Below are 15,316 nucleotides of genomic sequence, written 5' to 3'. Positions count from 1 at the left end.
ATACGTATAGGTTTTAACCTTAAATTTCTATAAAACCTTAAATTAACATTAAATTTCTATAAATATATGTATATATTTATGGAATAATTTCTTAACGTTGTTTTGACGTATTATACTTGGGAAAGTCTTTGGAAAAATACTTCCGGACTAAAAAGCGGGATATCGTTGCGGTTCTCGTCAGTGGAACCGGAAATACAAACAACGTGCAGACACCCGATCAAAACCATGAAAGCAGTAATTCAACGAGTTGCTAATGCGAGTGTAATGGGTTAGTATATAGAAACATAGAATGCGCTATAAATATTATGTTGAGATGGTATATAAAGTGTTTTTGTTTTGTTCGTGTCCTAATAAATTCCAAAACTAGTAGACATAATATAAAATCAGTACTACACTTAGTATATGTTATGTGTGCAGTTGTCTATATTGCAGTAGTGATCATTCATTATTTTCGCCTTTAAAATTGTGTCTCTGACACAGCTGGGGAGAACCACATCAGTTCCATCGGAAGAGGCATTTGTGTTTTGATCGGGATTTCAACTGAGGACACACAGAGGGATGTAGATTACATGTGAGTGCTGCTATTTATACACTTACTGTCTGTCTTCTACATATGGCCAGCTGGAGATATTTGTATAATTATTTTAATAAAATATTGTTTTTACTGAAGCCCTTACATTTTATAATTTATGTAATTGTGATTATCAGAGTTCGTAAGATCCTGAATCTGCGTTTATTTGAGGATGAGAATGGCTGTGCATGGAAACACAGTGTAATGGACAAAGGTTTGGAGGTGTTGTGCGTGAGTCAGTTCACACTGCAGTGTATTCTCAAAGGAAACAAGCCTGACTTTCATTCAGCAATGACTGCTGAGTTTGCACAACCCTTTTACAACAACATTTTGGAGCAGTTGAGGATTGCATACAAACCGGAACTCATCAAAGGTGTAAATAGATAGATTACCATATGCAATGACTGTTAGTAAATGTCCTTTTAAGTCAATAATCTGTAAGCATTTGGAATAATGTAAGTTGTACTACTTTTCAGATGGCCAGTTTGGTGCCTACATGCAAGTGCATGTTAAAAATGATGGCCCTGTCACCATTTATTTGGAATCTCCTGCTGCTCCTACAGATATTAAACAGGTATGTTTTCTTATGTTAAGGATTACAACATAATCAATAAATTTGCTAAAAATGACATTAATACATGACAGATTTTGATGTAAATAAACAAACATGAATAATTGGGTAACCAATTTTTATTATTTTATATGTTTTCCTGGCCCTGTATTTAAGCTGTCCAAACTAGAAAAGCAGCAGCAGCGTAAGGAAAAAACAAGAACAAAAGGCAACTCAGAATCAAGTAAGGACAGGGGTGCCTTACATTCTAAAGTGAACACCAGTGTCAGTGATGAGGCCGAGGGTGAGTTGTCTTCAGAAAAAGGTAAGTTGGAGAGCTTTGTGATGGATGATTACTTGGAACAAGTGAAAACTAACCCAACATGGAGCTTCCTAATGCATATCAAGTTACAGTGGAACCTTGGATTGCTAGTAACGTAGTTTTGCGAGTGTTTTGCAAGATGAATTTTTTTTCCAAATGATCTTGATAATATATAAGTAGTATGTATGCGCTTTGTCCGCTAAGCGTCATGTGATCATGACTGAGGCAATGGTTCTTCTCTCTCGCGTTGTCGGATTGTGGATAATCGTTTGTCTCCCATGCTCAGTCTGTGTGCGTGTGTCATGCGTATAAGCAACGTATAGTCAACATCATCAACATAAAGCATTTTTACAGTCCAAGCACTATAAGGTGTGCATAATTTCTTTTTTACCATTTTGGGGTTTTTGGGCATCTTAACATGCTCAAAAACTCATGAAAATTGTCAGACAGGTTAGAATCTGCTGCCATTAGGATGCCTGAGAGTTGTGTGGCACAGGATTTTGGATATTTCAAACAGGTCAGCTGTGATGATGCCTTAAACTTGGTTAATTAAAAATGGTTAATAACTTTTTGTTTTGGCATTATACTGAGTGGCATTAAATTCAGTGACATGTTTAGTGACCTCACATTAAGAAACATCCTAGTTTGATGCTTTTTTTTAGCATTTGCAGCCTATTCTACACACATACAGATCACAAATGTTAACAGTTCTTACACATACACATCTCTCTCATGCACACACACTCATATATATATATACACACACACACACACACACATATATACATACGCATATCTCTCTCTCACACACACGACATGACAAATACTTAGGGAGCAAGCTGACATCGGCCCTATTACATCATATTGTGTAAAGTGCGCGGTGATGGCGTTTTGTAGGTTTTAACACGCTCCACATGTTGTGAGGTGCGTCTGGGTGGCGATGGCAAAGGGTGCTTGGGCCCACTCATTGTTGCTTGCAACTATAATTTTATTTTGTGACCAAGTGTAGTGACTGTTCTTTAATAACTGTACTGCAACAACGGTCCATGTGAAGGAAAAAAAAAGGGTGTAGCAGTGTGGGAGATGAATCTGTTTAATGACGATTCATTTCATGAATTCGCATGAATTGTATATGATAGACCTACAGTAAAAATCACTTCTGTGTTAAATCAACATATGCATTTTAACATGGACAATAAAACAAGAAATCACGGGACTAGGACTGTTTTTGGACTGTGGATCTTTATTATATTGACTTCGTTACCACATGCACAAAACAACGTCAAGCTACATTTAAACAATTAACTAGAGCTGTTAAGTATTTCTGCCATTTGTAATCCAATTAATCATTTCAATAATTGATATGTTAATTGATTATTAAAACTAGGGCTGAAACGATTTTTTTTAGTAACTTGAGTAATTTGATTACAAAAAATTATCAAGGCATTAAAGCATTTAGTTAATTTTAAAAGCTTGTGTTATGTTTTTGCGCAATTATTTGTTTGGTGTGACACAGCACACTTCTGGATACAAGCCGCCACTAAACACCGACTAAGAAGAAGCGCTTACGTCACCCAAAAAAGCATAAGGAGACACAAACAGTTGTGTGTATTGATTTAAGGTAGCGTTCTGTTGTGGGCTGTAAAATGGAAAGAAGCGATAAAATTAAAGGGGGCCAAGTGAAGAAGAAATCAGCAAGAGAAAATGACAGAAATTGTCAGTAAAGGCTTATGTTATACCTCAGCTTTAGATTTTGAAAATTTTAGTTCTGAAAGTTAAGTTGCACAACTTAGTGTTTTTGTATAATTATCATTTATTTTAATGTGTGTTATGCGCTAAAATGCCCCCCCTGCCACGGATTGCCCCCCATTATATAATAATATATAATTTATATATATTTTTTTTCCTATACAACATGTCTTTTTTTATATTGCTTATTTGATAATGAAATTTATTTGGTGCAGTTGGTAATGTATAAATCATAAACCTATGAATTTATGTTCTAATATAATAGTTGATATAGATTATGTAGGGGGGGCAATCTGTGGTAGGGAGGCATTTTTGCGCATAACATATGCATTTAAAAAATAAAAGTAGATTTTTCTAAAAAGAAAACTAATTAATCTTTGTTTCTTCTATATATTTTACATTGCTGTTTAATTAAGCAAAATTACCTTTTTACATTTAAACGTGTGCATGCGTGTAAACCAAAAGAAAGTCTCATTAGAGAGGTTAAAGATTAATTTTCTCTCTCCCCACTCTGCTCGTCATTGGACACCGTGCCCCTTCACACACACACCCCTCCTCCTCTCGCCTTCTCACACACACCCTCCGATAAAACAGTCTTTCTCTGTGTGTGCGTGTACGTAAAAAAAAAATTTATCCCCAATATTAGTTGTAGCCAATTCCTCCCCGTCGCGAGGGGGCTCCCACATTAAGGCTACTACTACCACTCAGTCGGGAGGGCGAAGACTATCCCGTGTTTCCTCCGAACTGCGTGACGTCAGCCGACCACATCTTTTCGAACTTCTTGCTCACGCATCATAAGGGGGGCGGAGTTACACACTCGGAGGAAAGTGCTAGCTGCTCCTTCTGCGTGCGCGAGCTCACAGACGCCCCTGATTGGCTGTAGAGCCGTGATTAATGTGGCAGCGCAAGTACCTTTCATCCCTCCCCCCTGAGAGAGCTCGGCCAATCAGCTCTCTCTGTGCTTCCGGCTGTGAGAGGAAAACAGCATCACCCGGGGTTCAAACCAGCGATCTCTGGATGATAGGGCGAGCGCTTTCCACTGCGCCACTCGGAGGTCCTATTAATAATTTTTATGGATTTATTTTTTTGTTCTGTGGAATGAGCCGTTTGAGTTTCCATTATTTCTTATGGGGAAATTCGCTTTAAGTGTTTTGAAATATGAGCCCGCTTCTAGGACAAAGTATATTTGTAATCCAAGGTTCCACTGTATTGAGGATAGTATTAGTATTGAGGATGGTATAAATATTAAAGTATTAAGGGGTATTATATATATAGACCTGATGCAGTCTCTGTTATGAAGTTTGTAAAATTGGACTTTAAGAGCTCACTGGAGCTCATCTTTGTAGGTTAAGTGCTTGACCCAAAAGCAAAGTAAAAAAAAAAAAGCATGAACTAACATGTTCTTCTGTAAGAATGGCTTTACTTTTGCAGAAATTATTAATTTGGCCTAGTATTAGACTGAACAAAATAACATATAGATGGCAGTTCATGCATTATGATGACAGTTCTAGTCAATAAATCTGACTGAGATCCTTAAACGAGCCGTACATGTTCGAAAAACACCAGTGTGGCTAAATTAAAATCAATTCTGAAAAGAAAAGTTGACCAAAATTCTTCCATAGGAATGTGTCAGTTATGGCAAAACCTCGAATGTAGTTGCTGCTGCCGCCAAATGTGGCCCAGCCAGTTATTAGGTTTAGGGGGCAATTACTTTTTCATATAGGGCCAGGCAGGTTTGGAATTTTTTTTCCCTTAATAAATGTAATTATTTAAAATCTATTAAGTTCTTTGTGTAATTTAAAAATGAGTTTGATGATCGGAATCATTTAAATGTGACAAATATTTAAAAAAAAATTTAAGAAGGTGTAAATACTTGTTCATTGCACTGTAATATTTTGTTCTGCAAATTATTACTCATGAGTGTGTTTATAGTAGTCATCAGAATGTATTTTTTTCACTTAAACAAAACAATAAAATGTGTTAAAATAGTCATGACTTTTAAACCAGGTTTACAGGTTTATTTTTATGTTGTAAAAATAAAAACATTAACATTAAGTGACTTCCATAACATTCACAAGTTTTTTCAAAGCAAAGACACACAATCTTTGTTCATCACTCTTTACATTGATATAAAAAAGCTTTGCATAGAAACGTTTTACATTGTTGCATCAACATACACACATGGACAAAATTGTTGGTACCATTTGGTCAATGTAAGAAAAACTCACAGTGGTCACAGAAATAACTTTAATCTGACAAAAGCAATAAATAAATAAAAATTCCATGAATGTTAACCAATAGAAGTCAGACATTGCTTTTTAACCATGCTTCAACGGAATTATTAAAAACAAAAAAAAACAAAACTCATGGAACAGGCCTAGACAAAAATGATGGTACCCCTAACTTAAAGGGGTCATTCAGTCCCATTTTTCATTAAATGTTAAGATGATTCTTTAGGGTCCTAATGAAAAGTTTGTAATATACTTTAATTAAAAATTCTCAATGGTTGTGTAAAAAAAATCACTACATTTACCTGGTAAAAAACTAGCTCTGTTCTCAGCCACCTATTTCAGTGCATGGTCCTTTAACCCTCTGAGGTCCGTGCACGCATATATGCGTTTTGAGGCGTTTTCCCCTGATGACGCCAATAAGAACTTAAATTACACTTTCAGTTTTGATCGTACAGACAAGATCTATATATTAATAAAATCTTTAAAGTGTCTACTTTTTTTTGTATGCACACATGTTAAAAATAAAACTTTGAGCATTAATAAAATAAAGAAAATAAACAGGGTGCGCTCTCTGTCTCTTTGGTCTGCGTGAACTGCAGGGAGAAACACGTCATTAAAATGAACTGAAACTCATCAAATACTCCACAGAGAGACACAAAATACATATCTATAGAAAGCTTGACCTGTCTACTTTTACATTTACTAATTTAACTCGAAAACAAATAATCTGTTTTTATGTAATCCGTATGAAAGTAAGGAGTGGTACAGATTCTCCTGTATGGAAATGAACCTTTCATGAACAGTTCGCGCACAGGGAGGCTGGATCACATCAGCTGTAATGAAACAAAAAAAGGATAAAAACAGATTATTTGTTTTCGAGTTGAATTGGTAAATGTAAAAGTAAAGAAAGGCTGCCAAATATTATAAAATTTCTCAGTAGACCCTTTAATGGTATGTCTAATTTTTTCCAGCTTAAGTTGACCCATACTCTCTCTTATCCAGTGGGCGTGTGTCGGTGGAGCAGGGTCCTTCCATTTAAAGAGAATCAGCCTCCTAGCTAGCACAGTGTTCATCCTTTTGTTAATAATTATGTTTTCTGGGGCCACACCAAACAATGCAATAAATGGAGATGGTTCTATTCTCTCTTCAAACGTCTTGGAGAAGGTCTCAAAGATGTTAACCCAATATGTGTAAAGCTTAGGGCATGTCTAAAACATGTGCAGCAGGGTGGCAGGATCCTGTCTGCATCGATCACATATGGGGTCTATATCAGGCATAATTTTAGAAAGTTGGGTCTTGGACCAATGCAAGCGATGAACAATTTTAAACTGTATCACAGCATGCATAAGACAGATGGATGAAGAAAAAATTCCTTTTATTATATTGTGCCAAATTTCTTCTGAAATAGGTTCCTCCAAATCTGTTTCCCATTCTATAAAAATGTGAATTAGGGATGTCATATTTCTGTACCAACTGCTCAAAGCTAGCAAAATTCCCCTCGATATAAAGATCAGATAATGAAACCACACCCTTTTTAGCCCAAACATCAAAAGCTTCATCCATCATTGATGGGGTAAACATGAAGTTCTTTGCAACTGGAGCAGCCTGTAATAGATCTTTGCAAAGTGCAAAGGACCGTCTGATTTGGTTCCAGATCTTAACTGAGTGTATACCTATTGGGTTAGAGGTTAAGCTAGATATGGGCTGTGTAAATGGTAGTTTAGAACACAATAAAGCAATTAACGAAGTTGGTTTAACTGCTGCCGCCTCTAAAGCGGGCCAAGCATGGAATGAGTCATCCTCAGTTACCCAGTAGAGCATTGGTCTTATGTTGGCTGCCCAATAGTAGTACATGAAATTCGGGAGTGCCATCCCTCTCATTGAACGCGGTCTCTGTAATATACTTCTTTTGATTCTTGGCGTTTTTTTATTCCAAATGAATGATATTTGATTATCCAGTTTAGAAAAGAAAGATTTAGTTAGAAAAAATGGAAGGCACTGAAAAATATATAAAAACTTTGGCAGTATGGCCATCTTTACTGCATTAATTCGTCCACCCAGTGAAAGAGGCAGATTGACCCAACGTTCAAAATCATATTTCAAATTAGATAAAAGGGGCTGAAAATTGGCTATATATAAGTCTTTTTATCTGTGTGTAATCCAAACACCTATTTCAATTTATTATGAGTAATTTTAAAAGGGACTGAGCCTAAACAAGACAAATTAATTTTATCACCAATAGACATTAATTCACTTTTTTGAACATTAATTTTATATCCAGATATTTTACTAAATTCGGTAAGTAAATTCAACAATTTAGGAAGACTTGAGCTGGAGTTTGATAAATACAGCAACATATCATCTGCATATAATAAGACTTTATGCTCCAGCCCTGGCCGCTGAATGCCCTCGATGTCAGCCCCTTTGCCTCAGGGCTAGGGCCAACGGTTCCATTGCTACTGCAAACAAGAGTGGGGACAGAGGACAGCCCTGCCGTGTGCCACGATGGAGCTCAAAGTAAGCAGATATATTATTGTTAGTCCGGACAGCAGCTAGCGGAGTTGTATAAAGGAGTCTGATCCAAGCAATAAATCTGTGCCCAAAGCCAAATTTCCCCAAAATTTTAAAAAGATAGTCCCATTCCACCCGATCAAATGCTTTTCAAACGCATTGATAGAAGATCAAATTCAGTTTGTAATAATATACGCTTTTTCATCATATCCACAGAGGGCGTATGACTGTTAAGCATATCTATCCTCTGTATTACATCTGTCAGCTCTTTGAGGCACATAGTGTTAATTTTATTTTTATTTGCACAATATATTATCTGGCCTCTTATGTACGCTTTTAGCGCCTCCCAAACAGTTAAAGGGGACATCCCTGGCGTTTGATTTATCTCGAGGAATGATGCAATCTCAGAAGAAATACATTTAGTAAAATTCTTTTCTGACAGAAGCAGAGGATTGAGTCTCCAAGGGCGATAGCTGGTCTGTGTATCAGGAATACACATTGTCATGGCTAAGGGGCCGTGATCTGAAATGACTATGCTTTCATAACCACAGTTAGTAACGAGGGGAAGAAGTCTATTATCCAGAAAGAAATTGTCTTTACGGGAGTAGGTATTATGAACTGGGAAAAAAAAATAATTTTTTCTTGAGGTAGGATTACGAAACCGCCATAAGTCAGCCACTCCATAATTTTTAGGAAAGAGTTTAATCGAGCGAGCCGATCTGGACAGTGATACCCTTTTGGGCTAACTACGATCTAAAACAGGGGAGAGTACACAATTTGTATCGCCACCGAGAATAAGGTGGTGTGTTGTCAGGTTTGGTAAAAGAGAAAAAAATTTTGGCCAAGATAACTGGAAACGAGAACAGCTGTCCCACAACAACAACATAACGCTTGAATGGATCAATTTCTGTTTTAGTCATTGTAAATGGTATATTTTTATTAATAAGTATGGCAGCCCCTCTAGCCTTTGAGTTAAAATTAGAGTGATATATCTGTCCCGACCAATTGCTTTTAAGTCGAGAAAGATCCATAGTGCGCAAATGGGTCACCTGAAGGTAGGCAATATCCACATTATGTTGCCTTAAATGTGCAAATACCTTTTTGCGTTACACTGGGTGATTAAGCGATTTAACATTCCAAGTCATAAAATTGACTCGGCAGCCCTCCATTCTTCTAGCTTTATTAGTATCAGTCATATTATGGGGATATAATTGGATACATGAAAATTAGGAATGCTACAGTGTAATAAAGAACGCAAGATACAGTGGGCATCTGTCAAAATAAGTCTGGCACTTGAGCTAACCCCACCCACCCCTTTATCACCAACAAGAACAGGGTGAACCCTATACCCTTCCAAAACAAATCCACACATTGAGTGTTTGTGCATGTCGGGGATGCTATAAGATCAACAACAACAAAAAAGAACAAACAACAACACAACCCCCCCCCCAGACTCTCGACAAACCCCTCAATTAAGCAGCGTGCACTGTTATTAGATTCCACTTTGAACAGTGCCATACGCAACACGAACATTAACCTCTTTCAGTAAAACATGGCTGATCATCACGATTCCTTAATAGGTGAACCAAGTTATTAACCAAAGGAAACAAAAACAAATAGCAATTCAGGTTAATTAAACCTTCACACTCTTGTACCTGCGTAGCACTTGGAGTACCGTATACATCAGTGAAGTTCAGTCTCAGTCCTTCTCAGTGGAAATGATCTTCTTCTTGACATACCTCTTCGCTTCCTCCGCATCTGTGAATTCTTTTTTTTTACCATCATGTGAGATACGTAGCCGGGCTAGGAACAAGATACCAAAACGGACGCCTTGACGATTGTGCAATAATTTCCGGACCTCCGTGAACGCAGCCCTGGCCTTAGCAACGTTTGCCGTATAATCCGGGAAGATGGCGATTGATTCCCCGTTGTAACTTAACGGAGCTCGGGCGTGCGCACGCTTCTGAACTTCCGTCACATCCTGATAGTAATGAAGTTTAGCTACGATGGCCCGTGGCTTTCCATCCAATCTCCTTGGCACCAAGCTTCTATGGGAACAATCCACAAGTACATCTTTTTCCAAGTGCAGCGATTCCCTCAGCAGCCTAGCCACCGACCCGGTGGAACTTGTCCCATCCGTCTCAGCTACTCCAAGTATCCTCCTTCCCTCCAGGTTATCGCATTTTCCTTTCAGAGCGGTCACCTCTGCTTTCAAGTCTGTTACCACAGTCTGTAGACTATTTACTTCGTCTGACCATGTTGACAATCCACTTTCCACCTCTTTGATCGTGGTTTTCATTTGATCTATCTCGGAGTGAATCGCCGCTGTATGGTTCATGATTTTGTCCTTAACCGCCTGCATTTCGTTTTTAAGGTAGTTGAAATCGTCAGCAAGTGCGTTTTTCAACTCAGATTTAATCACCTCCGAAATGTTCTGAGGGAGCAAAGTATCTCTGCTTTCAAATCTGCCACCTCCATCTTTTCTGGGCTGTCCAGCGGGGGCGGATTCGTTCGCGATTTAGTAACGGTGGAACTCGAGGCCGGTGCGGCGCTGGGCCTAGCAGCCGATGATGTGTCGAATTTGTATTTACGCAGTTTTTCAGCCATTAGTTCGTACATCAACTATTTTCAGATACAGATTTCAAACAGATTTCTCGTGCTGGTATGTAAGATAAAGTAACTGTGATGAAGAAGGCAGGAAATTGATGAGGAGGGACAAATTGACAATGTTAAGCAATGTATTTATGGGTTTATTGCCAGTGGAATTGATTTTGATATTTTGAGCATTGTTCGTTCATTAGCTGACTTGCCTGTTGTTTGATTGTATCTGTTGAGGAGAAAAAAGTGAGAAATAATATCAGTTTGCATAGCTGTTGACTAAGAATATTATTTTAATGTGTATATTATTTTAATGTTTAAAAACAGTAAATTGTTAATTTTTTTATACTATTATTTATATTATTATACTTTTGTTTATATTATTATTATTTAGAAAAAGCTTTTTGTGAGGACTTTACATGCTTGTCTATAATTCTCTTTCGAATCTCCTGAGACAACACTTTCCATTGCTTCCTCTGGTCCATATTAAGTGTGGTACACACCATGTCACCAAACAACACAGTGACTACCTGGAGTCCTACATATAGGCCCAATGACTGATTATAAGATTGTAGACACCTGTGATGCTAATTATTGGACACACCTTGAATTAACATGTCCTTTTGGTCACATTATTACATTATTTTTAGTGTTTTCTAGGGGTACCTTAATTTTTGTCTAGGCCTGTTCCATGAGTTTATCCAATTATTATTAATTGGAATTATTATTATTATTATTATTATTATTATTATTATTATTAAATATAATTGGAATTATTGGTTGGCTTAGTTGAAAAGCAATGTCTGACTTTCATTGGTTAACAATCATAGAATTTTTATTTATTATTACTTTTGTCAAATTAAAGTTATTTCTGTGACCGTTGTGATTTTTTTTATTTTTTATTATTGACCGAAGGGTACCAACAATTTTTTCCTCATGTGCAAGTTAATCCTATACATAAAAAATGTATCCTGTAGAAGTTATGTATGTGACTTAGCCTTGGACCCATAAACAAGAGGCTCATAAATTTATTGGGCTGTGTTTCTATAGCAAGGCTAGCATTGTCATTCCTAACATATCTTTATTAATATGTAACATACCAAATTTTAGCTTTATTCTGTTCTTGTTTCATATCCAATATATGGTGTAAAAGAGGGAAGTTATCTACAAATTATGATCACTTGCACTGAACAAAATATAGAAGTGAGGATTTTAACAAAAGAGTCATTTAAAAATAAATTTTTTAACAAAGTTGCATATGTACAACTTTTTCCCCCTTTTATTGAATTTATCATACATCATGTTTCAATTATATAATTTTTTAATTTTAATATCTCTGTTACAGTTACACTTTTTTTTTACATTGTAATTCTTATTTATTGTTATTTTGAGTTATTTGTTTTATTTGGAATATCTGTCTTTAGTTTAATTGTACTCTGTGTACTATGTGTGTGTGTGTATTTGTGTATATGTATATATACACTGTATATAATTTTTTTGTAGTGGAATCCTTAAAAGTGAATTAGCCTTTCATTGCATATCATACTATGTATGGTTGTTTACTGCTCTAGAAGGTTCAGAAAGAATTCTTCAGGGAAAGCAAATTTGCCATTATGAGCCCTTCAAGCAAACATGACCAGAATCAGTTGTGGGTGTGGCCTCAAGTATTTAGACAAATTGAAAAAAAAAAATGCTCTAAATTTGTTTCACGTATGCATTGCTTCCTTTGTTTAAACTAAACCTTTTTGCATTTTTGTCTTTGATACAGTTTGTTTAGGCAGATGAGAACACCACAATCAAACCCATTGCTTTGGAATTGGATTAATCTGGACTCATCAGGGATAATCTGGTCTCATCATTCTCCATTGCTATAATGTTCAGTCTTTATACTCCCTATTAAATTGTAAATAAAATTATGATCAATATAAGCACTTTTAGTTATGTCATTTAATAATGTTTTGACTTCTGGAAACTACATGTATCCATAATGCCTACTTGGACTAATTATAATTGTGCAAGTGTTTTAAAACATCAGTAAATTCTGAGATTTATTTTACAACTTGTGTGTGGTGTCATTCTCTTCAAGTGCTTATCTGCCACAGAATTTTGGCTTAAGAATATAATCACAATTAAACAGTTCAATAAGAATAAAAAAAAAAATGTGACTGAGCATAAGTGAACGCATGTGTGCCCAACCAGTTATCATGTTTAGTCACATCGAAATTGTCATATGATTTGAATCACAAACATTGTTAATTTATACTTCAGAAAATTGTTAGCAAAAGGAAAATTATCAACAAAGGTTCAAAGGTTCAAAGTTTCTCTTTTTCTCTATTCCTGTTCCCAGGGCACCCAAACTCCCACCAATAGTGTGTAATGCACTGACTGATCAAACAGATTATGTATGTAAACATGCTATAATATGGACACAATCAAGAAGGGCCATCAGAATTGAACAGTGGTTAGTATTTTCTTTTTTCTGCTTTGACTTCAGGTTTTTTTCATATTTGCATTTTCTGCAAGTTCTCCGTTTCCTTTTTTTCCCTGTTCCTGACTCCAGACAACGACTTTTTGGTCTGTGCCGTGAGCACCATCAGCATCTGTGGGAACATGCTTCCCACTTGCATGCTTGCAAATAAGATTCTGCTGTAACTGAAAGTGCCACAGAGAGCTCCCTGAAGATTCAGCTAATGGCTATAAAGTTTAATTAACAAATTATGCTTAAAATAATCGACGAAGTTTACCATCTCCATATGTACATGTGAGTGTGGTTTATTGTCTAACATTGTAGATGAGTGTTAATAATTTTTTTTTTTGTAGTCAATAAATGCATATTCAGTATTCAGTATAGTAAATTACTCTTTGAGCTGCTTACATTTGCGGCAAGCAACCAAATTTAATCGGAGTCTACAATTTTCTTAAGGTGATAATTCTACATTGGACATGGTGGTGTAGTGATTAGTACTGTGTTTCCTTGCTCCTCGAGGGTCTGAGGGTTAGTACTGTAGCCTTGCGTCTGTGTGGAGTTTGCATGTTCTCTTCGTACTTGGTGGGGTTCCCCCCGCCGTCCAAGAGCATGCAGATTAGGTCAATTCAAAAAATCAATCAAATTTATTTATAAAGCACATTAAAAACAACTTCCGCTGACCAAAGTGCTGTACAAGTATAGAACAATAAGTCTGCAAGTATAGGGTATCTACTTAATATTCATCGCTCACTATTACAAACCACAAGACAGAAATAAAATTTAAATAATAATAATAAGAGTAATAAATAAAATAAAACTAGCTTAATAAATCAAATAGAATAAAATGCACAAGAAAACAGATGTGTTTTAAGCATGGTTTTAAAATGATTAAGATTCTGGGCGGCTCTGAACTGCAACAGGAGGCTGTTCCACAGGCTGGGGGCTACTACCGAAAAGGCTCTGTCACTTCTGGTTTTAAGCTTTGTTCTGGGGATGTGCAGTAGATGATGATCAGAGGATCGCAAGTCTCTGGAAGGGGAGTTTGGAACAAGAAGCTCCTACAGATAAGCAGGTGCCAAATTATTTAAGCTTTTAAAAACACAAGAAGTAATATTTTAAACTGGATCCTGAAATGTACAGGAAGCCAGTGAAGGGAAGCCAGTATGGGTGTAATATGATCACGTTTTCTCTTCCCAGTCAGAAGGCGAGCTGCTGCATTTTGAACGACTTGTAGCCGTTGAAGTTGTGACCTATATATAACGAGTTATAGTAGTCAAGGCGTGACGTGATGAAAGCATGAATTACTGTCTCAAACTGTTCAGGGGAGATATAGTGCTTAACTTTGCTAAGAAGTCGAAGTTGGAAAAAGCTGGACCTTACAACTGAGCTGATCTGTTCATTCAACTTACAGGCAGAGTTAAAAATTACACCAAGATTTCTGGCAGACTGATGAGAAAAAGATTCCAGCGATCCAATAACACTGTCATAACCACTGAGGAGATTAGACTTTCCAAAAACAATAATTTCTGTTTTATTTTTGTTCAGAGTGAGAAAGTTTATCTCGATCCATGCTTGAACATTTCTGAGACAGTTCAACAAGGTTGAATAGATGGATGACTATTTGTTGGGAAAGACAGATAGATTTGAAGATCAAGCGATTTTATGCTTCCTGAAAATGGACCTCAATGGAAGCATATACAGTGAGAAGAGAATTGGACCTAAGATGAAGCCTTGGGGTACCCCACAGCTAAGAGAAGACACTGTGGATGAATACTTCCCTAGATGGACTGAGAAACTCCTGTCTGACAGATATGATTGGAACCATTAAAGAACAGAACCTTCAATTCCAACACATGTCTCGAGGCGTGATAAAAGGATGTTATGGCCTACTGTGTCAAAAGCTGCAGTCAGATCCAATAAAACCAGAATGGCAGAATCCGCAGCTAAAAGCAAATCGTTAAACACTCTTATGAGAGCAGTTTCAGTGCTATGCCGTGCCTTAAAACCAGACTGAAATTTTTCAGATCCAATTAGAATTAATGTGTGCCTGTAACTGATTATTAACAACCTTTTCTAGAACATTTGATAAAAAGGGGAGCTTAGAAGTTGGAAAGATCAGAGTGATTCAGATTGCTCTTTTTGATCAGCGGTTGTACTACAGCATGTTTAAAGGCAGCTGGAACACAACTGGACATCAAAGATGAATTAATTAAGTCCACAACATATGGTCCGATGGAATTGCGAAGGCTGCAAAGGCGTGGTGGAATGGTGTCAGAGGGACAAAAAGATGGCCGCAGATGCTTAATTATTTCACTTA

General features: G+C 36.7%; 1 protein-coding gene across 1 annotated transcript; it reads left to right on the top strand.

Moving 5' to 3' along the window:
- On the top strand, positions 1 to 12,595 carry dtd1 (D-aminoacyl-tRNA deacylase 1). The gene is made up of 6 exons (XM_053499242.1): positions 1 to 268; positions 481 to 571; positions 709 to 944; positions 1,048 to 1,145; positions 1,299 to 1,446; positions 12,301 to 12,595. Exons 1-6 carry the CDS (start codon positions 226 to 228, stop codon positions 12,315 to 12,317), a joined length of 633 nt encoding a protein of 210 aa, XP_053355217.1. The 5' UTR covers positions 1 to 225; the 3' UTR covers positions 12,318 to 12,595.
- Positions 12,596 to 15,316: the final 2,721 nt, after the last annotated feature.

Source organism: Clarias gariepinus, chromosome 6, assembly GCF_024256425.1.
Source record: "Clarias gariepinus isolate MV-2021 ecotype Netherlands chromosome 6, CGAR_prim_01v2, whole genome shotgun sequence".
In the NCBI taxonomy this organism is placed as follows: Eukaryota; Metazoa; Chordata; class Actinopteri; order Siluriformes; family Clariidae; genus Clarias; species Clarias gariepinus.
The sequence above is the reverse complement of the archived record's forward strand: the minus strand, read 5'-3'. Positions and strand labels throughout refer to the sequence as shown.